This window comes from Dreissena polymorpha, chromosome 12 (assembly GCF_020536995.1).
Source record: "Dreissena polymorpha isolate Duluth1 chromosome 12, UMN_Dpol_1.0, whole genome shotgun sequence".
NCBI lineage: Eukaryota > Metazoa > Mollusca > Bivalvia > Myida > Dreissenidae > Dreissena > Dreissena polymorpha.
The window spans coordinates 10,943,619-10,967,684 of record NC_068366.1 but is presented as its reverse complement, the minus strand read 5'-3'; the positions used below and the strand labels follow the sequence as shown (position 1 = coordinate 10,967,684).

At 36.7% G+C, this 24,066-nt stretch overlaps 1 protein-coding gene across 1 annotated transcript; it reads right to left on the bottom strand.

Moving 5' to 3' along the window:
* Positions 1-660: 660 nt before the first annotated feature.
* Positions 661-23,931, bottom strand: LOC127853645 (uncharacterized). Its single transcript, XM_052388333.1, has 6 exons — positions 23,712-23,931; positions 14,719-17,126; positions 4,722-4,841; positions 2,518-2,730; positions 2,058-2,228; positions 661-1,418 (listed from the first exon to the last, which is right to left on the bottom strand). Exons 2-6 carry the CDS (start codon positions 17,095-17,097, stop codon positions 1,263-1,265), a joined length of 3,039 nt encoding a protein of 1,012 aa, XP_052244293.1. The 5' UTR covers positions 17,098-17,126; positions 23,712-23,931; the 3' UTR covers positions 661-1,262.
* Between the last annotated feature and the right edge of the window lie 135 nt (positions 23,932-24,066).

The window sequence follows — 24,066 nt, the reverse complement described above, 5'->3', positions numbered from 1 at the left end:
TGTAAAACTTAAACACATAAAAGCAATATTCTTAAAGCTTAGATTTTATATACGATTGTCAAATACATTTAAAGTGCATAAAGTGTTAAACGTTTTCTAAGTTTACACCAAAAGTTTAACGCTAAATATATAGAAATTGTGTAGAAACCTACTTAAACGAATCGTATTTTGGATTCACGCGTCTGCTATTTTGAATTCGATCAAAGATGATGTTTTGTGATTTTGAAAAGATTAAATTTTTCAGTTTTATGGGTACTCCCAAATAAGCGGACTCTTCCAACATCCAGCAAATTTAGTTGTAACCAGCTTTATTTAGCTGGATTTGAACTCCTAAATACGAGAGCTTGTCCAAATTCCATAAAATTAAGTAGTACGTAGCTCTATCCACAAATATCTGCCGGTCAATAATTGCCATTACACAATTGGTCATTTCTCGCTTTGTCATCTGTAAAGAAATCACTATAGTTGATACATGTACTTTTTGTACGGCGTGTGTTATGGCGTGTAATGTGTGATTATAACAACAACAAATGTGATTATAACAGCAATAATGATTAAGTCTATTCAAACATGTAACAAAATTTATTTAAATATGGTTAAGACAGAAATATATACAACTTAAACATAGGTAACACGTAATTCCGTACATTTGGTGAAAAAGGTGACAAAACTAACGCGAATATCTTAAAGTACTCGGTTCAATACGTTAACAATGGTATGTGATTCTAAAGGCCAATGTCAACAATGGTAAATATTGAGTAATGAGGCATTTTATTTAATATAATTTCAAGCTGATTGTCATAGTAAGTACAACGTGTAATGCTAGTATTAGTGAAATAACTGAAGGCGATTGCACACAAACGCCAATACTATTATCGAAGGAAATTTGTATTCTTCTAAAAGCTGAAAAAGTGTTCGCGTCCATGGCATGAATGATGGATGTAGGAGCCAGCTCTGATATCAACAGTTACTTGCCAGCCCTAATATATCTTATAGTTAATATTATCAATCAACCATCCGCTGATTTTTAACGCCTCTGAGAGTATCCGGCAGCCCTGCATCACCGATCAGTCTGGTCGTAACATCGACGTCAGTGTGTGCTAGCGTCAATGACGTGTCACTTTCTAGCCGTGTTTTGGGAAAACTGGGCTTAACGCATAACGTATCCTACATTAAGAGGCACCTCTACAGAACCAGTCAATCTCGACGAACAATCGGCTCTGCTGTAAGCTGGTGTCAACACCCGAAACACGCAGCAAACATCAAGTCGGGCTCTTGTAACGGCGCTCAAAGGAAGGCGAGTACTGGTACTCAATGATTTCGAGATCCTCCATTTTTAGGCGGCTGCCCGATGGTCTTCGGCTGGCATAGGGGATGGTGTTGAACTTCCGCTCCTCCTTCGTTACGCTGTAGGGAACCTGAAGAGTAGGGCAGTTTTAACCCATTAATGCCTAGTGGACTCTCCCATCTTTCTAAATTGGATCAATTTATTTCCAAAATTAGGGATGTCTAATATATTTATTTCTATATTTAGAATATTTCTTACAGAAATTCCTTTAAGCAAACAGCGCTGACCCAGATGAGACGCCGCATCATGCCGCGTCTTATCTGGGTCTACGCTGTTTGCCAAGGCCTTTTTTTCTAGACGCAAGGCATAAATGGGTTAATCACTTGCATGGTACATACTGCCATGTTTTGTACATCAAATTGGCCTCTTGGCTTAAGTAATACAATAATGGATCATAGCACGTGATTGCCAAATGCTGTTTGCGAATATCACTTACATTACACACCACAGCCTTTCATTCATGTTACCTATATAGCGAATAATTAATCTTCATTATTGTTACCACGAGAAACAGTAACATTACTCAGAAATTTATAAAGGACAACTTTCCTATTCAAAAAACGACACTACGCAAATATGGGAACAACGTCTTGGAATCGTTAACGCAAGGCATTTTAGGGTAAACCTATTTACCGTCATGCCGAACCTTTATCCCTGTCGTTACTGTACTTTCTGGTTTGATCGGAAAGTCGGGACTGTAGTGTCTTACCTGTTTGTCCGGTATGAGCGGAGAGTCGGGACTGTAGTCCGGCGTCATAGCGGGCGTCGGCGCCGGCAGAGGGCGGACAGTGGAGGAGATGGATACGGTGGACATCCGGGACGACACCGACATCGCTCGCCGACGGAACGGCCGTCGGGGAATCTCAATGTCGTCGTCGTCCTATGAAATGTACAGTGTATATGGTCGGTGCATGTAATTTAATTGCATTCTAGTTCTGTGAGCGCCAAACATGATTTAACTAAGTGCGAGTTTTTATAAATAACTACTCCTTAACGTCAATATAATAAAGTGTGGTCCTGCAGAAGTGAATAGATGGTCTTATAAAAACCCTTTTAGTCGATTTTATTGTGTTTTCATATGTAAGCAATATGGCTTGAAGCAATAGTAATTTAATAGTAATAATAATAAATCAGGCAATTAGTTAAAAAGTTTTATTCATCTTCCTTACCGCACTGTCCTCCTCGGAGAAACTCATGGCTACTTCCGCTTCCGCAGCCTTGCGCTTGCGCATCTCTACTAGGAGTTCTCGGAACTGCTCCTTGAGCGTCTCTATCTTCTTCATCATCTTGTGGTCGTCGTCGACGTGGTCCTGCCGGCGGGCGTCCAGCTTGTGCCGAAGGTTCTTAATCTCTTGGTGTATCAACGACATCTTCTTCTTCAGCTGCAATGGTGTTTGCGTTTTATGAGCCGCGTCATGCGAAAATGGGTCTTATTTTAAACGCGACTAGCTTACCTGCAGATTAGCCTGCACGATTTCGCAGTCAGGGGTGTTATTCCAGAAGCATCTTAAGTTAAATTTTATTTTTATCCTTAAATTGGGAATTTTTCTTAAGTGTTTCATTTCATTCTGCAATAGTGGGGCGTCGAAAATTGCATCAAAATAACATCATTATGTCAGTGTTTTTTGAGGAATACCAAAACAACATTCATGTCTATATTTAGTAAAGAAATACAAAACATTGTAATTTTATAACTTAAGTGAAAATATTTAAGAAATGACTTAAGATTTTTCTGGAATACTCGCAAAACGTCACACTATGGTTTACAGGCGAAATACACAATACAGTAAACAGGTTGGTTAGTGCTCGACCACATGAGCTTAACATTCAACGGTACGCGATCAACCTAAAAAGTCATAGTTGTATAACAGATGCAGGCATGATCTTCATCTGTATGTATCGTTTAGTATTTTAAGAGAAGGCGAATAGCAGTTTGGTTAGACACGCTTACGCTAATGAATACAGATATTGCAACGCCGACAAAACATTAAAGTACAGTTTTAGGCATGGGCGGGAATTTATGACGTGCATCCTATATTCTTTAAGTCGATGTCATAATTCATCCTTCCATTTGATGCGCATTGATTTAACGTAATTGCTAGTTATAGCAAAGACTCGTTCATATGAAAATAAATTGTGTGTTAGACCAAATGCAACGAAAATCTATATAGAGTAAAATACGAGATACGATCACCACTGATATTTTTGTTTAAAAAACAATACCAGAAATGTTGGCTGCTTGCGAAGGAACTTATAAAGAATGATACACAGTGAGAAAAGCAACCACAACTGCAAGTAATTACTACTGAAGAACATTCTACTGTTTACAGGCAACACCCGAAAAATAATTATCCAAAGAATGCGCGTGTGTTTAATTGCAATGTCATGAGATACTAGAAGAAAAGAACAATCCATCTACTTAGCAAATTATCAACATTATTTGCTTTGCTATAAATCGTAATGGAACGAGAACCAGAGGTTCAGACTATTCGCAATCACACATTTGAATTTTACAACAACAATCAGATTAATAATAAAATGAATTATTTTTATATAAAAGTATACTCAGTAAAACAATCAGACGATGGTAAATATAAAATCTACAAGGCGTTTATACATATACCAGTTACTTCATAAATTGCATACATTTACTATGTATTTTGATGTTAATAATCGTAAAACTGTTCACGAGTATTGAAACCGGTTTACAACTAGCGAAGCCACGATGCAGTTTCAGTGCCGTGTTTAAGATCTGTTACAACGAATTCATCTACGTCAGTGACCGACCGTGTTTCATCCACACTAATGCATGGTACTTGTTGCACACCGACCTGAGTCACACCGACCTGAACCACACCGACCTGAACCACACCAACCTGGACCAAAACCTTTCCCGAATATGAGCCTCGATCTGGGAAAACGGGACTTAAAGCAATAGCGTAACATTTCGTCCAGATTAGCCTCTGTCGTCCCTGATTTGTCGGAGTGGACTGCACAGGCACTGTTGGACGACGCGTTCAGCACATGCATTAAACCCCATTTTCCCAGAGCGAGGCTAAAATATAGTGTGTATTTTGTTCATTTGAATTGAGAACTGGGGATTCATTCGACTAGTATAAACCAATAAGAATGTTATCAATATGTCACAACTATATTATATAATCTAAACACGAAATATGAATATACCGTGAATATTTTCAGTAAATGATTATTAAGAAGTCTTTTCAAACCAGACTGCGATGTCCGAAATACGCCATATGCGGATAAAGACGATAATTGTACAGTTAAAAACGGCTACAAATTCAAGCAAACTTAAAGCAACACAATAACTGACACAGAAGCATCATAACCCCTGATCCCACGCACCACTCACCTCTGTGGCCGTCTCTTCTGGCCTGATTTCGGTGTTTAGGAGAGTCGGGTCGAACTTCCGATTGTTATGCTGCTCACCTGGTACCCTGCGATGACCCAGCTGGTCATAGAGTGCCTGCATCTTAAACCGGGAAACAGTCTGTATTTAAATTTTACCAAATATAATATTCAAGTAAATTACAAAAATAAAATAAAACAAATCTGCTCATTTATCTCTAAAGGATATATAGCATTGGGTCATTTCTTGATATTTTGGTTACAATAAACTACTGTTCGTTTTTTCGGTGCGTGCAGTTATAACCTTAAGCTTCATTATACATAATTCAGAAGAGAGCATGTATGCAGATGTCAGGGATAATCAGGAATCAATGAGCAATGTGCTAGGCGATGATAGAGACATTGGTGTGAGTCCTGATAACCCAAACGGTATACAAACACCTTAGTTCAGTAGATACACCAAGTTACCTGAACGGTACACTGTCTTTAAGATGAAGTATTGTATACCTGAAACTTTCTGGCCTTGATTCGACTGATGAAGTCGGATATTTTTATTAATCGGATCAAGGATTGATTACAGATCAAAACTGTGTTAGTTTATGTACATGGTAATGTGAAAAGTATTTTGCTAACAAAACCAACCAACACTACTATAGATTTATATAGTTGTTATCGATTAATACAATTTTCTATGATAATAGGTACAGGTGGTTATGAAATTGACACTTGTTCACAAAGAACCGTGAAACTTTATCAAGGTTTTGGCAGAATGCAATTTTCTTTCAGTACAGAGTCTTTTAAACAATTTTATTCATTCAAGCGAGTAGACAACAACTTTCATATGCTTATATTTATATAAATATACCTGTATGCTAGTTGTTGCATAAATTTACTTTAATTTGCATAATGAAATGTATACTGTATTATTTATTCATAAGACTATATAAAAAATATTCATTATTGATAAAACATGTAATGATTAAAATAAAGATTTAGACATGCTGACGTTTACAAGTAACGACAAAGAATTAATTGTGTGTATATAAAAAACTTTTTCCTATAAATAACTATGTAAAAACGCACACGAATATTCGGTTTTCCCACGGTTCGTTTAGACTGTACATATTCTTAAATATACTGGTTTGTGAAGTAGTATTATGTGTATTTGCATGTTGTTCAGTCTATTCTGTTACGATGGTTATTTGATAAGTCGTCGATACGATTGTTTCAAGTGAACGTTCGTTACAAATTTGATCTCGACAGTTGTATTTTGTTATGACACTGGGCGGTGATAGCAAGAACCAGTCGAAGTGATTTTAACGAGGAAAGGACAGGGAATACGCCGTTTCTGGTCGATTTGGTTCCTTTACAGATCGTATCATTGTGCATGATATACTTCATTTGAGCCGTGGAATGGTGAAAAACACATATATTGCCGGGCAGTTAAAAACTAGATCGATTGTACAGGCATTGAGTATTTCTGAAATTAATGAATAGAACATAGTTTTCAACATACCTTGTATTTGAGCAATCAAATCGCGAGGAAACCATGTGGGATCATTCGTTCAACATAGAGTGTTAATGTAATAGTTTTATAAATGGGTTACAGTTTTGACATCACATAGCGGGTTCGTTAATACGTTTGTAGATCGAATGTGCTTCGTGTCACGCATGTTAGACATCACTATCATAGCAAAATACTGAATAGACTATTAACTATTTAGACTATTTAGCTGGTTAGTTTAACATAGGTTCCCGTATGGACGCATTAGGAGAAGGGTCAGTAACGATTGAATTATTGCCGTCATTGATTCGTAAAATTAGTATTAGAGCTTCTTGTTAACCAAAACCAAAATGTATTACACTTAGGCCGACTTTGGTTTGCGCATTTTTAATTGCAGTCCCAGTGTAATTTAATTTAAATATGATTTTACAGCAAAAAGGTCGAGTATTTGTATGCATTGTATAACTGATTTTGACAATTCATATGTATGATGTGTCAGACCTTTGTTAAGTTATATTAATGACCTAAAAGATTGATGCAAACTCGAAGCAACGATCGTTGGTGTAGATGTTAGCAACATTAAAAGTCATTTGCCCATTGTGTATACCATTTAGGGGCAATAATTTAAATGGTATTTTTTTAATTTAAAAACATATATTGAAATAAAAATTACATATGTGCTCCTATTTTTGTATGAACATTCATTGGCAAAAACCTTTACATTTGACCAGTCTTGTAAGATGATTACGTCACCTGTGTACTTATAAAAGTCTAACTGTATAGATCGTCAATTCAAACTTTACGCATATCTTCGGTATAATTTTAAGAGGTCAAAGACCAATGCCCATACATTTAAAATGTAATTGAGCAGAATTAAAGGGACTATCAATCACGAATGACGAAAAAAGAAAAAAAGTTCTAAAATACCGTATTTTTTACAATTAATAGTTTATATTGATTAAAATAATACCACTGGAATATTACATTACTTAAAAATATATACTTAATACATCGTCTTATAAAACATCTATCGGATAAAAAAGACTTAACTTCTTACTGATGTTTGTGGAGTATTATTTGTTTGCTTTTATCAATATGTCTAAATTTAGATATTACCAAGTACAAAATCTTATTTCTTCTCCTACGACGACTACTATACTGGAATGCAGACATTTCGTGCATTACAAATAACAAAATGCAAACACCTTACATCATTGACGTCAGAGGATTTACCAGGCTGGTAAGCCCTGTAGCAATTAATTATCTTCTTATAGCATAGAATCACATATGACTGTGATTCTCAGCACTGTGGCCACGCTATTAATGTCTCTGTTACTGTTGTTTGCTGCTGGTTGAGCGAAAACATGTGCTACAAGCTACACATGTGTTGGATCGACAAGAAGTGTTATGGATGTCATCTCGATTTGGAGCACCATTCGTTCTATATTAGGCAAGCTATGGAACACGGCGCTCAAGGCATGTCCGTTAAGTTTCACAAGCTTATAAGTGACGTCACTTTCTGATTTTATGTTACTTTACGTTTAACTTTAAAGAAAGTCTCTTCATAGCGAAATTCTCGTTTGGGCGGAAAGTATCGTCCCAAATAAGCCTGCGCGGACTACACAGGCTTATCTGGGAGACACTTTCAGCACATGCATTAACATGCGACTCATTCCTGGTATACCATACAAACCTCAGTATAATAATAGAAAATGTAAGTTCAAGTTCCTATCTACAAGCATTGCCAGAAATGAATGAAAGTTTTTTTTCTGATTCGATAATAAATAAATTTTCACGAGTAGATGGGTATTTTTTGAAGTACTGGACGAACAGACATCTATGATTGCTTTACGAATGGACGGAACAATGTTACATTTAATTTGGTCGCGGCAACTATCTAGATCACGTCAGCACAGTCGCTTGGGGGTCAAATTATTTATATAGACACATACATACAATATAGCTTTAATATCTCCATTATAATTCATACGCGTTTTATGTTCAACTTCACAGAGAACATGACGGGGTAAAAAATTAACGTTCTCAAAAATACATAAAATATCCCCACTCTGGCTCCAATAAAAACAATCCCGAATCTTGTTTTTCTGTCCGTCATTACATTAGCTGCGTTCTAGGAAAACTGGGCTTAATGCATGTGCGTAAAGTGTCGTCCCAGATTAGCCTATTCAGTCCTAGAATAGATTTTTGTTTAGAAGAGACTTGATAAAAACGAACAATTCCATAAAAGGGCGAAGTGTCGTCCCTGATTGGCCTGTGCCGACTAAAAAGGCTAATCTGGGATGACACTCCAAGCACCTGCATTATGCCCATTTTTCGCATAACGATCCTTACATCTGCGCAATACAGGATACTGTGATACGTGTTTAAAAGAATGCGATTTTTAAGACCATAATGCTTAGACAAATAAGAGCAACCTGTACCAACTTGAATATGAAATTTTTACAACTCTAGCTACATTCTACAAACATTCTCTAGAACGCACTTGCTTAGGGCAAATCATTAACAACATGATTTACACAAGAGTGTTTGGCACTTCCGCCGGAAATTTGGTAGCGATTTGGATGTACAGCAGTAAGATCAACCGATTGAAATTCTTCTTACCAGGAACCCTGTATTGCCGTTTTATGTTTGCATTGCCAAAGAACACTTTTTATTAATTTAGGTAGATGTATACATGATAAAACAGGCATATAAATATATGGGTACAGAAGTAAAAGAGAGAGGAATGCAAAAAAAATAATTCAGGATTAACAACTGAATGACTTGTTTCTGCAAGCTTCATATGATCCTCGCTGTGGGAAAATGGGTCTTAATGCATGTGTGTAAAGTGCAGTCAACACTGGCGAATCAGGGACGACACTTTCCGCTTTTATGGATTTGTTTTGGTTTAAAAGGAGTCTCATCTAAACAATTATCCGGTCTATGCAGAAAGGTTTGTCCTGCAGATTGCACAGGCTAATCTGGGACGACTATTTACGAACATTTATCAAGCCCGGTTTTCCCAGAACGAGTCTCATATCAATCAGTTAAAACCACGGTGGGCTAATGGCGTTTTAGTAGGAAAGAGATTAGTTAGACGGTTAGTTACCCAACGGCCAGTCATTATCACGCTAATATGTGGAACGGTGTAACGTTAGGGACCATCGTTGTTTCGCATTTTTGACGCGTTCTCAAACTCAATCGATAACACGAAAACACGATACGAGATATCGTGATCTCGCACTATTGTTTTGTGATGTTTGTCATGTACACGTTATTTACTACGGTACAAAATGTTTCCCTTTATACAACAATGCAAATCAGTTCGGTTTTTACTCACACGTCTTTATGAACGTTTGTATCTAAAATGTGAGTAAAAAAACATCGTCTTATACCGACTGTTCGTTCCTTTACATCTTATAAATAAAATATATTCGTTTGCTTTCGGGGTAATACCGTGAATACAGTAAAGTGAGAAAATAAAAATGTCACGAGTGCTTAACACGGTATTACCCCGAATGCAAACACAAGGTCTTTTTTATTGAATGATTTTCTCTATTATTTTCATATTGGTTACTTTTAAGACGTTTAATACCCTTACCCTTTTCTCATTGATGCGTAGTTATTGGGTGAAGAGATCAAAACAATTTCGCCATGTTGAGTTCCAATAAACGGGCGGAGGATTTAAAGCAATGAAAAAAATAACCCTATCAGTGCGGTATAGGCTGAGACAACGTGTTTACAACAACAATTAGTCACGGTGTCACAAAATCGAAGTGAATATTGTATTCCAAATAGATTCATCACTCAAAGAGAAATTGCACAATTGAAAGTGCGGTGTTAACTCCGCCCACAAAGGGTTAGGGTTAGGGTTAGCGTTAGTTCCTTAATCGGTATAAAATATCTTTGTAAAAATATTTACTGTCTCATTTAATTGATGTGTAATATCTATTAGGTATCTGTAATTTGTGTCGTATCTATCTGGAAAAAATGCCGCCACAAAATCGATGAAAGGAAACGCAGACAATCTGGAGAAATCAAACATTTGCCCCTCAAAATGTAAAAGAGTCGAAGTTAGACAAAGGAAGAGCTATAAATGATAGGTATTTTTTGTTTTGTTCTCCGTCTTTTTCGAAGACTCAACGTAACTGAATTGGAAACGTGGTCTGGAATACACGATATTCGACTCGGATAAGCAAAAATTCGGATTGAAATTACAATGGATTATAAAATAACTTGCGTACCAATATGGCCAACTAAAATGCCTTGTTGGTTTAATCAGTAACCTTGAGACATTGACTGAAAGTGGCTCACTACGACTAAGGCGTGTAGATTAAAAAAGGCATTTTAAAAATATTCAAAAGTATCCTCTTTCGTATACTTTTTTTTATATAATTAGTAACAATTACTACTAATTGTAATTAGTGTTTGTCAACATAAACGGTAGTATTAACATTCACTGCCTTTCATCTCCACATATTGTGGATGATCTGTGATAAATGTGAATTAAACATTAGAATTAAAAATTTAAAAAAAAGTTCGTAGTAAGGCGTATAAGATATAATATCAAGAATTTTAACTATGATATTTTTCAAGTTTATATCATTAGGCATTATCTACAAGAGAATGATGAAATGACTAATTGCAGTTAAAACAATATTTCACAAAGACTTCACCATCGCCAATTATACCGACGTCAAATAACTTATTACCGAGAAATCCAAAACTCTCCATAAATATAAAACAGACAATCGTTATAATAAATTAAACACCTTATATGGTAATAACCGTAATTTGATATTTTGTCATGTCGCTCTGAGCATAATTTGGCGTTTTAAGTTTTAACCAAATGTGTTTTTATATATTCGTACTCAACGAGTGTTGCCATGTTTGTGGGAACAATTTTTGATGTTATCTTGATTGTGGGAACAATGTTTGATTTTATCTTGATTGTGGGAACAATGTTTGATATTATCTTGATTTTGGGAACAATGTTTGATGTTATCTTGAGTGTGGGAACAATATTTGATGTTATCTTGATTGTGGGAACAATGTTTGATGTTATCTTGATTTTGGGAACAATGTTTGATGTTATCTTGATTGTGGGAACAATGTTTAATGTTATCTTGATTGTGGGAACAATGTTTGATGTTATCTTGATTGAGGGAACAATGTTTGATGTTATCTTGATTGTGGGAACAATGTTTGATGTTATCTTGATTGTGGGAACAATGTTTGATGTTATCTTGATTGTGGGAACAATATGTTATCTTGATTGTGGGAACAATGCTTGATGTTATCTTGATTGTGGGAACAATGTTTGATGTTATATTGATTGTGGGAACAATGTTTGATGTTATCTTGATTGTGGGAACAATGTTCGATGTTATCTTGATTGTGGGAGCAATGTCTGATGTTTTCTTGATTGTGGGAACAATGTTTGATGTTATCTTGATTGTGCTTTCAGTATTTTTTACCGCTATGATAATTTGTCTTATTTTTTTACACTTTTAACAGTTTCTTATTCTCTTTTTTTATGTATAACTGTATACAATTTCTGGTTTCCTGGCATCAGAGTTTCAGCCACATACAATATTTATTCAAAACAAACATTCACGGTACCTTAATATTTGTATTTCTTTTATCTGAGGCAGGAGCAACTGCAATATTTTAATCTATTTAAAGAAAATGCCTATATATAAAATATAATCTGTTTTAAATATTGTTGCTTAAACCAATTTGTTTTTAACGTGTTTGTTCAGGCTCTCTGTAACATTGAACACAATCTCATATCTCATATTATAGTTACTATTTACCATTCCGGCTCGATTATATGTCCCACAAACAGATACGTATGCTGAAAAGTAGCTTTATTTAATAATTGATCATAGCGTCAAATACAGGACACTTCTTCATTCCTGCACAATCCCTCAGCTGAAGTTTAACTCATGGTAAACATTTGCAAATTCAGTTGAGTTTTTTAGAAGTGCAAATTTGTTAATTCGGAAGAAGTGTAACTTAAGATTCATTTTTTAAGAAAGTTGCTAAAATACACTTTATATTCCATTAGTTTGTTGTTGCATGCTGTTTTCCTCTCGACGACTTTAACGACTTGAACACTGGCATGCAAGCATTGTATACATTGTTAATACCAACGGTAAGACAATACCCACGTGACGTCAGAACAAGTACCAGTTATTATTTGCTATGTAGCAATTAAGTCATTTCCCATGTTCAGAGCATCATATATTGTTGTTATTCCATTCTCTGGAAACATGATTGGCATGCCTGGTACTTGCATTAGATTCAGGTGGACCAAATGTACTTGTATACAAGTTTTGCCCGAGATATATTAATAGCACACATGCAACTTGATCATACAAAATATGAGTCTCACTGTCCGCACAGGCTAATCAGAGACGCAATGTTTCGCTTGAATTGAATTTTGTGTTTAATGGGAGTCTCGTTTTAACGAAAAGCCAGTATGGGCGCATGTGCGAACCACACAGGCATTATACGACGACATTATACGAACATGCATTAAGCCACGATTTCCCAAAGCGAGGCGCCATTGGAAAGACAGAGCAACGAAATGGCACGTCTGAACATCAATTATTTTCAATATTCATATGTTTGTAACAGCTGAAACCTGTTACTTTTGTCCACGAGCTTTTTTCTACGAGAACTAAAACCTCTTAACCTCCCTTGATTGACGTTATAAACTTTTCCGACATGATTAACTGGAACACAAGGGTGTTTGGCACTTCCGCCGAATGTCTGGTACAACTGTGAAATGAGATCTTCCGATAGAAAGGTTTGTATCAAGAAACATTTATTGGCGTGCATTTGCTTTGCCAGAAATTACGTTTGACTGTTGATGCTATGTTTACAATAAAAGTGAAAAGCGACTATAAGCGGTGCAATATTTAGACTTAACCAGAAAGACCATTCAATATCAGAAATACATTTTTACAAAAAAATAAGGTCAGAAATATGTAATTATACCTATATTTGTAAACCTATATGCATAACATTGTGTGACCACTGTGTATTAAACCCATCCATGTACCATTCTCACGAAATATGTTCACGAACTATGTTTATTTCGTGTTTATTTAGATTATTTATTCTTTAAAATGATGTGTATTTTTGTGTGTACTTCAACGCATGCTGTTATTTATATGTATGTTAATGACGATGAGCTTCACATGCTTAAGTCAAAAATAAACTATTCTGTTCTGTTCTGTTCAATATCAGCAGTCTTGTATAAAAGAACGTTGGGCCATCAACATAATTATGAAAACAATGCATAAGTACATACCATTTGAAATATTTTATAACGTTTTATGCTATTATAAATACACTATTAAATATCATTGTTATACTTTAAACACACTTAAAACTATTGTTTTCCTCTGCTTACAGTTTGAAATGTCTAATATCTAATCTAATGTCTTGTACACAATAATGCCTTTGTTCGTTTTTGAATGTGCAGTATTTAATGTCTTGGCAAAAAAACGTACGTTTGTTTTTGTAGGTTTTTGTATGGTGTTGAAGCGATAAGCCTTTCATTTATATGAACAATGGACGTCGTAACAAACGGGTTTTGTGTCGTATTTAGCAGGGGTATTGCAATGACCTATGGATATTGTAAGTTAAAGTAGTCGTTTGGATATTCACGAGGAACAGTATGCACATGTGAATGTTTCTTTATAAGATGTATTATGTATTCACTCCGTGGCTTGTATAAAAACAACTTCGCCATCGTTGAGTATGAAAATCACTGATGATGTACATACCTATTCATTCTCAGTTACTAACAGGTCGCTGGTAAAACAAAGGCATACTTCAATGACCTTATGGCGCAATACAATGCAGCCTTGCTCTGAGATGTGTTGTTATGCTTGTGAGTGGTGTCGTTCATATAACCTTGTGATGCTTGTGAGTGGTGTCGTTTATATAACCTTGTGATGCTTGTGAGTGGTGTCGTTCATATAACCTTGTGATGCTTGTGAGTGGTGTCGTTCATATAACCTTGTGATGCTTGTGAGTGGTGTCGTTCATATAACCTTGTGATGCTTGTGAGTTGTGTCGTTCATATAACCTTGTGATGCTTGTGAGTGGTTTCGTTCATATAACCTTGTTATGCTTGTGAGTGGTGTCGTTCATATAACCCTGTGATGATTGTGAGTGGTGTCGTTCATATAACCTTGTGATGATTGTGAGTGGTGTCGTTCATATAACCTTGTGATGCTTGTGAGTGGTGTCGTTCATATAACCTTGTGCTGTCCGCACAGGCAAATCACGGATGAAGCTTTTCGCCTGTATTGTATTTTTCGTCTAAAGGAAGTATCTTTTTAGAAAAAATCCAGTTTATGCGGCAAGTGTCGTTCTTATTCGCCTACACGGATTGCCCATGCTAATCTGGGACGACACTTTACACCCATGCATTGAGCCCCGTTTTCCCATATCATAGGCTCAATTCAATACTACATACCTGGAAAACAAAGTCCTTGGTGAGGAGGTCTGGGTTTGGAAGCATGGCCTGGTCGGAGGACACCGCCATCTGGATTTGGTCTCCGTACGTGAAGAATGATATGGCAAGAGCCACCTGGCGGACAGGAGGAAACCAATAGAAAATCGTTTTGATCTGCTTCGATGACATGCGCAGTTTAATTTCCGGTCCTGGTAGGGAGGACACTATGCACGTGCACTTACGGAGAATATAAATCCACAGCCTATTCCATAAAGATTCAGACAGAATATGATATGATACTTTAAATATCCGCCGTGTAATAGCAAACATAGATGATTCACGAATTTGATCCATTTGTTGTTTCATTTGCCACAAACGCGGGACAACGCCCTCGGTGTTCGTGGGAAGTGTCACTTTCATCATCAATACGTCGTTACCCACACCAGACGCATGTTTATTTGCACCATAGTAAACCGGAATGCTGGATTGTATATCAAAAGGGTTTTGTACCCCATTCACGATCATGTAATTGCGTATGCTACCGGCCGCCACTGACATGAACACTTCGTTAAGGGTACTTCGTGTCACTTGCTTGATTTTTACAGCAGACGACAAACTGAACGGCTCAGACCATGTGATCACTTTCTTACCTGAAAGTTGAACATGCTCACCATGTAAGAGATTGAAATCATTTCTTGGTAGGAGAAGCAGAGAAAATAGTTTAATTGGTCCATTAAAGATTGATTTAATCGAATCGATACAGTTTTGTTTACCGACTTTCGGCGGGACAGTTGTTACTGGTTCCACGTCCGCGATTGATTTGTACAAGATTTTTACCATAGAAACTCCGTCGACGAGACAAGGATGCATTCTGAATAACAACACAGTGTCTCGGACATCGCCAAAGTCTGTCAATATATGAACCTCCCAAAGAGGTCTGTCAAATGGAAGTGGTTTTGAAGCCATATCTGAGATGTAATCCTGAAGTTCCTCGAGTGATTCCAAACCACGAGGCATCTCAAAAACGTGATTGTGGATGAAAAAACGTTGGTCTTCTTGCCAAATGAAATCTGAGCATGTTTGTACAACTCGTTGAGAGAATTTCGGATAGAGACTAGAACCGTCTTCTGCTTTGGCAAGGACGACGCGATTGTTAACAAGGTTGACTACCTGTGAAACACTGAGACCAAACTCTACGATGACCAAGCTTTGTACGACCTGTGGACTTTGTCTTTCGGTGTGTACCCAGAACTTCTCGGTAACGGAAAGACTCTGTCCACACACACAGCAGCCCTGGGTCTGAACAGTACAGCAAGAACAACAGCACTTCAGGAACTGTTTCAGGAACACACATAGTGGAAATAGCACGATAAAGAACGCGGCAAATGGACAAAATAATACTACCGCAAAAATTGCATACACAATTGAAATAATAAAATTCAACCATCGTTTTCGTATCACAGGTAAGGGAATCCTCGAGTAAGGAGCATTCGGAAATGTATACTTGAGGCCGTGTTTTCTGTAGCCCTGATGACTGGAGAAGGTGCTATACCAGCTATCATCCGTATCGGAAAATTCGACGGTCTCCGCGTCAGACTTTCGCCATTTTGACAGTTTAAGCTTTGATTGGTTCGGTAAAATGGCAGACGTGTCTTTGGACGGAATATCAGGCGATAAGGAATTTGAGGTGGTGCTAAGTTTCCGGTCTCGTTGTGAGGTCACAGGGGTGGAATGTCGCTTTACAGGGTCCGGGGTAGGGAACACTGCGTTTGCATTGTTTTGTAGTTTTAGCGAATTAGGCCGGTTACCTAGACTACCACTTCGCTGTGTTAAAACTTGTCCAAGATTTTCCTTTGAAGCCGTATGTTCAGCTAGTAAGGTTTCTTGGTCTACTTTAATTTTCTTGCGTTTAGTTTTCTTCTTGCGGCCTAACTCCCCGACATCTATTGAAGCAGCGCGTCGCATTCTACCAGCAGGTGGAGCATCCGATTTCGTGTCATTTTGTTTAGTTGATTTATCGTTGTTCGTCGAATTAACATTAGTCTTTTCTTTTGTTTCTTTACTTTCACTTTTGTCATTTTGCAAAGTATCTTTTGTTGTAGGTTTAGATGAATCGTTCTGTTTATCCCGAGATTTAGAAGACGAATTTACAGTATTAGAGGCTCTGTTGTTATCAGGGGCGGACTTACTTAATCTTTCAGAATGTTTGTCTCGTGATCTGGAACGAGCAGCAGGAGCGACAGTAAGCGTAGCTTTGTTGTTGTCTGGTTTTCCAATCGTTTCATGTAGTTTGTCTCTTGTTTTTGAAGTCGAGTTCGGCTTGGATACCTTGATGTTAGGTACAGGCGGCTTTTTGTTTCTTTCTGCATGTCCATTGACATGTTTCTTTTTATCTTCCATACCAAAGAAACGCTATTCAATATCCATATCTGAAACAGAAAACAAATATTTGTATTTCAGTTACAACATTTAACAACCCGGAACAACCCTATCTCACAATTAGTAAATGGGTAAACATATTTGAGTCGTGTTCTGAGAAAACTGGGTATCATGCGTGTGCGTAAAGTCCAGGGACGACACTGTCCGCCTAAATTGGATTTTTGCTAAGACAAGACTTCATTTAAACGAAAAATGTCATAAAGCGGAAAGTGTCGTCCATGATTTACCTGTGCGGACTGCACAGGCTAATCTGGGACGATACTTTACGCACATGCATTTTGCCCAGTTTTCTCAGAGCACGACTCATTTTGTTGCTGGTGTTCCTTTGGATGCATGCCGTTCCCGTGCTGGACCATGCGTTACTACTATTATTTCAACGACTCATATAACTGCAACTACTTCTACTAACTGCATTTATTACTTCTGCCACGACCACTACTGTTACTACTTCTTCAACAACATCAATTAGTGACGCTGTATGAATTGTGGAATTCATTAAATAATGTGTATATCATTACATTCCCCCTGTACATTAAAGACCCACCAGAATCAAAACATATGTTTGTTTTAACTTTTTTCGAAACCTAATTGATCCTTTCATGTGTAAAATTTAGGAAATTACGATGCATCATTATATAAAACATATGGCCACTTTCCAATAAAATAACCTAATGGGATTAACTACGATATATACGACACGATCTGACGCAATTATGTGCACATACGAAAGCAATGACATGAATCGAAAATATAATGAATGAAGCTGAGACTACCATGGACATAAATAACAATTCAATTAGGGCGGCTGTTAAGAATCAAAACACACGCCACATTTTTTGACAAGGCAATTCATCAAGTATAAGATGGACTGTGTTTAACATCTGGACACGACTTTCAATGATAAAATAGGAGTCGTTCTCTTTGGAAAAATGCATGTGCGTAAAGTGTCGTCCCAGATTAGCCTGTGCAGTCCGCACAAGATAATCAGGGACGACACTGTCCGCAAAAACTTGATTTTTGCTAAGAAGAGACTTTCTTGAAACGAAAAATATCATAAAAGCGGAAAGAGTCGTCCCTGATTAGTCTGTGCCGCATGATGCGGCGTCTCATCTGGGTCAGCGCTGTATACTTAAAGGAATTACTTTAAGAAATATTCTAAATATAGAAATAAATATACTATACATCCCCAATTTTGGAAATAAATTGATCACATTTAAAAGGATGGGAGAGTCCACTAGGCATAAATGGGTTAAAGAAATGTCCTCAGTGATATTCGTGTGTTCCGGATCAATATGCAATCTCCTTCACCTCTCGAGCATCATACAAGACATATAGAACGCATGCAGTCCACGTGTTTGTATAGATCGTAACAAAACAACATTAATAGTTCAAATTATTATTTTATATCGCCATAAGGCTTTGTTATTTTCTCCATTTCAACAATGCTTACTCAACAGTTAGCGAGCATAGTTTTCAGTACCTGTGTATATCAATGTTAGTGATGGAATTTTATTCTCTTGTGTGACTTTTTTCTTCTTTGAATCTGGGACAAAAAGGCACTACAGATATTCTACGGCTGTATAGCCAATCCGATATGACGGAGTAAATTCATAAATTCATAACAAACTGGGAAGCAGAATCAATAACGTAAACCCTATCTCCGAAATAGCTGACTCCTTACAATTATGATGGGGTAATTATTTTGTCATAAAACCTGGTCTCGGAGGAAATAAATCAAATCGCAATATTCGTGATACATCAGACGATTATGCTCATGCAATGCCAGCAAACGTTGTGATAATATTATCCTGCCACGGTCTTCTCAAAATTGTTTTCCTCTGTATCGAACTTTTGTGCGAAATTATGACTACTTTACACCCTGGTCAAGTTTTATTTAAATAATGGTTTGTATAATTATGCGGGGTTTGCATGTGTGGCGTGTTCTGTAAAAAAGGGGGGGGGGGGTAAAGCATGTCTGTAAAGTGTCGTCCCAGATCAGCCTGTGCGGACTGTTCACATTAGCACAGGCTTATTAGGGACGACACTTTCCGCCTTTAAGTTTTGCTTATAAGATACTTTCTTTTAACAGAAATATATCAGTATACTCAGTTCATAAGTACTGTATATGTTAAAGATTTCCTTCGCTTTTGCAGGAATTATTTTTTTAATATGCATGAAACATAGCTAAAGATGCGGTTATCTGCTTATGGTAGTCCCCCAACTCTGCTGATGTTAACACATTTATGCCTAGCGTCTAGAAAACAGGCATTGGCAAACAGCGTAGACCCAGATGAGACGCCGCATGCTGAGCTGTTTGCTTAAAGGAATTTCTGTTAGAAATATTCTAAATATAGAAAAAATATACTAGACATCCCTAATTTTGGAAATAAATTAATCCAATTTATAAGGATGGGAGAGTCCACTAGGCTTAAATGAGTTAATATGCATGAAACGTGTTGTTTTCTTCTTATTGTAGTCCTCCAACCTTACTGATGTACAACGAAACGGCAACACAATTCCCATGTGATCAAGCATGGACTAAAATCGAATGCTGCGCAGACATTTGTTTTGCAATCTGTTCACTATAATAGATACAAAAAACAACGAGTATATTCTAAAGTCTGAATTCCACGTGAGTCTATCCACATTCCTCACCCAAAGCCTATATAATCTCACAGACACGCCTAATACAGGGCGTTTATTGCAAAGAAGAATGTATATCGGTATCATCTCCTGCATGGATCAACCACGTGTGATCGTTTATTTATCTCTTCATGTTTTTCTTCTAGCGCATTGAGTCTATGAATATAGACGCGGTTATCGACACGCGCGATTAATAATTGATTATCATAGTAATTATGATATTTGTTTCTGTGTATTTCGAAGTTTATTAGGTCCATTCGGGCTTGGAACTGCATTATGTAAGGATCAGGAGTGTGTCCCTAAACTCCTACCTTATACACTTGTTAGACTCATGAAAGTTTTGAATGTAGTTGATGTGTATAAATGTGAAAAACCGCTTTATAACCACAAACCGAGTTTACTGTATAAGATTAAGGTCTCGCAATCTAAATAAACACCTGTCAATGCCCCAATATTTCCCCTGATATATCTTACGAGCGGCAATATGCAAGATAATTAGCGAGTATTTTACATATAAAAATAAGTAACCGTACCGCTACAGAGATCATAACTAACCGCTTAATGACCCGGTTAGTATGTACATTTTGATAATAACTCCTAAGGCGAAACTCCGCGAAGAAGTCGGCTTTTTTAATGCATTGAAGAGCTTTGCAGGCACATTCTGGCTTTGTTTTCATGCATGGTCTGTTCTTAAACGTTTTATCGATGGATGAAACTGAATTGAGCCTCGTTCTGGGAAAACGGGGCTTAATGCAAGTGCGTAAAGTGTCATCCTAGCTTATCAAGTACGACACTTTCTATTTTTATGGGGTTGTTTTTGTTGTTAAAAGGAGGTATCTTCATAGAGAAAATCAAGTTTAGGCGAAAAAGTGTAATCCCTGATGAGCCTGAGCGGCTGCACGGGCTAAAACGGGATGACACAGTAAGCACGAGCATTAAGCCTCGTTTTCAAGATTGTGGCTGCTTTACATTGGTTTTGCTTAGACACTTTTTTATTTATTTAATTTTTATCAAAACTTATCATACTACCTATGTTTAATTTGAAATAGAATTCGGAATTTTATGTATAATGTATCTTTAATATTTTGTTTAAACGAAAAAACAAAAGCATAAACATACCTGCAAGCAGGTTACAGTTCCAGTATAAACATACCTGCAAGCAGGTTACAGTCCCAGTATAAACATACCTGCAAGCAGGTTACAGTTCCAGTATAAACATACCTGCAAGCAGGTTACAGTTCCAGTATAAACATACCTACAAGCAGGTTACAGTTACAGTATAAACATACCTGCAAGCAGGTTACAGTTCCAGTATAAACATGCCTGCAAGCAGGTTACAGTTCCAGGATAAACATACCTGCAAGCAGGTTACAGTTCCAGGATAAACATGCCTGCAATCAGGTTCCAGTTCCAGTATAAACATACCTGCAAGCAGGTTACAGTCCCAGTATAAACATACCTGCAAGCAGGTTACAGTTCAAGTTTAAACATACCTGCAAGCAGGTAACAGTTCCAGTATAAACATGCCTGCAAGCAGGTTACAGTTCCAGTATAAACATGCCTGTAAGCAGGTTACAGTTCCAGTATAAACATACCTACAAGCAGGTTACAGTTCCAGTATAAACATGCCTGAAGCAGGTTACAGTTCCAGGATAAACATACCTGCAAGCAGGTTACAGTTCCAGTATAAACATACCTGCAAGCAGGTTACAGTTCCAGGATAAACATACCTGCAAGCATGTTACAGTTCCAGTATAAACATGCCTGTAAGCAGGTTACAGTTCCAGGATAAACATACCTGCAAGCAGGTTACAGTTCCAGTATAAACATACCTGCAAGCAGGTTACAGTTCCAGGATAAACATACCTGCAAGCAGATTACAGTTCCAGGATAAACATACCTGCAAGCAGGTTACAGTTCCAGTATAAACATGCCTGAAGCAGGTTACAGTTCCAGGATAAACATACCTGCAAGCATGTTACAGTTCCAGTATAAACATCTTGAATTCATCAGCAGGCTTACAATACTGAGTATCTGATAAAAAGCAGCAACAATTTCATTTATATACTTGTACAGGTATATTTCGGTCGGAGGCATAAACCACGCATACAAGTGATCGACCCAGTTCAGTTCATCTCGCTTCAATGCGTTGTAAATAGTGCGCAAAATGTACATATATGCATGTTTAGTAGTTCGCTCTCCGTGAACTGAAAGTAGCTTACGCTAATGTCTAAGCACATACCTTCGTTCACTTATAGTTATTACAGTGGGTATGTATATTGCTAGAGAATTGTTATTATGGGCCTCGTACTGAGAAAACCGGCCTTAATGCATCTAAGCGAAGATTAGTTTTTGCACAATATATATAATTGTTGTTAACATCCCCTCTCATTTTACGCCATGCTGGTATCCTTTTTTATATCTTTTTTATTTTGACAATGCAGTCAAGGATAACCAATGAAAGTGCAAGCACTTATTTTCAATGGGGTCCTTTTTTGGTTTTGCTGAAGAAACCGCATGCATAAGAGACAGTATTGTAATACAAGGAATCCGGGTGCGATTCCCTTGCTCATTTGTAAATTTTGTAAATTTGTATGTTTCCCACATTCCAAATTGTGATTTTACTAATGTATTGCAATATATATGAGTTATGTCATTCTGCAACTACTAAAACACATTATCCGAAATCAGTATTATTGACGTTTTACACGCAATGTATCATGTAAATTACACTTTTGTATAGTATAAATGCAACTAGAATAACTTGGCGTGAAATAAAAGCCAATTCAACGACACGATGTCCGTTTTACTCATACAAATGACGAGAGAGAGAATATTTTATGACTAGCACATTCCAAAATGTACGTAAATATATGCATTTTAGGCTTGTAATACGATTCGTGTTCACATTTGTGTTGAAATATCATTTTGTATTTTAGATGATTAGGCAAATGAGAGATTTAAATTCTTTTATTGCAAGAAATGGAACTATTTACAGAAAAACTTAACATAACAAAAATATGTGTTTGTAACGCATCTCTTATGAACGATCCGTGGCCAAAGGCAATTAAACTAACATGCAATCTTTAACAACAGATCGTGAGATATCACTAGCAGAACCGTTCCAACATACAAGCCATCCATGAATATTTTTAATGTACATTTAATATTTAAAGACCTTATAGTAGCGGTGTTATAATTATGTTTCACTTGATATGACTGATTTTTAACCACACTTTGAACAATCCGATAGCAAAACACTTGTTAAACTTAAACAAGTATTGCATTTTTTTTTTCCAACGTAGAAAGAAATTTTGTATTTGATCTGGCAGACATACGAGTGATCTTTCATGGCTTATTTGGAGCCAACATTCTGTCCCATTACCGTGATCAAAAGGGATATAAATATATATGCCGTAAAAAATACTTTAATGTTTTCCTCTCGATCGATCTAAGCTTTATTTTTTAAAGATAATAAATTTGGACACAAATTGTCAAAGCAATAGGCATTTTTGTATATGTACCCTAAAATGTTCAAAGAACCATTTTTAAACGCAATATAATTTAGCATTTGCAGCAAAGTTTTTTATTATGGTTTTATAACACATTAGAAAATAAACATAAAGGCATAATATTTTTCATCAGCAAAAACATCACTACAATTGGTCTTAAAATTCCTTATCTGATCTGACCTGCCCCCTTTGTACCAGAGGTAAACACTACATACTATAAATTATATAATAGGTCTCATCACAAATGATACAATAACATGACAACGTCTATAAAATACTCCAATTATAACAAATAAAAATAGTTAACAATTAAAGCTGAGGATATTCCAATTTTACTTGAAACTTGAGTTCCATGCTGGTCTTTTATAAGTATCTTGCACTAACAATTATGGATTCTTAGTTGAAACACAGTATAAATACCTCTGTACAATCCGTTGTATAACGATTGAGTTTAATTCACAAATGCATCTTCTAAAGTATCAATCGTTATCAAATATATTTCAGAACACGATCAGTGCCAGAAAACACAAAATATTCAAATATTTATCTTGAGAATATCCGCAAGGCCGACACATACAAACTAGCGTCCCAATATGAGTATCTCCCATCGGAAATTCACCACTCGATCGTTGAACACTGGTGTGCACCACTGAGTATATGTAATTTAGTCGGCAAGAAGCTGTTCGTTAATCGAAGAATCTCTTAGATAATGCAATTAACACTGGAGTACACCTATGTAACAAACTACATGCCCCGGTACGAAATCTAACCACTG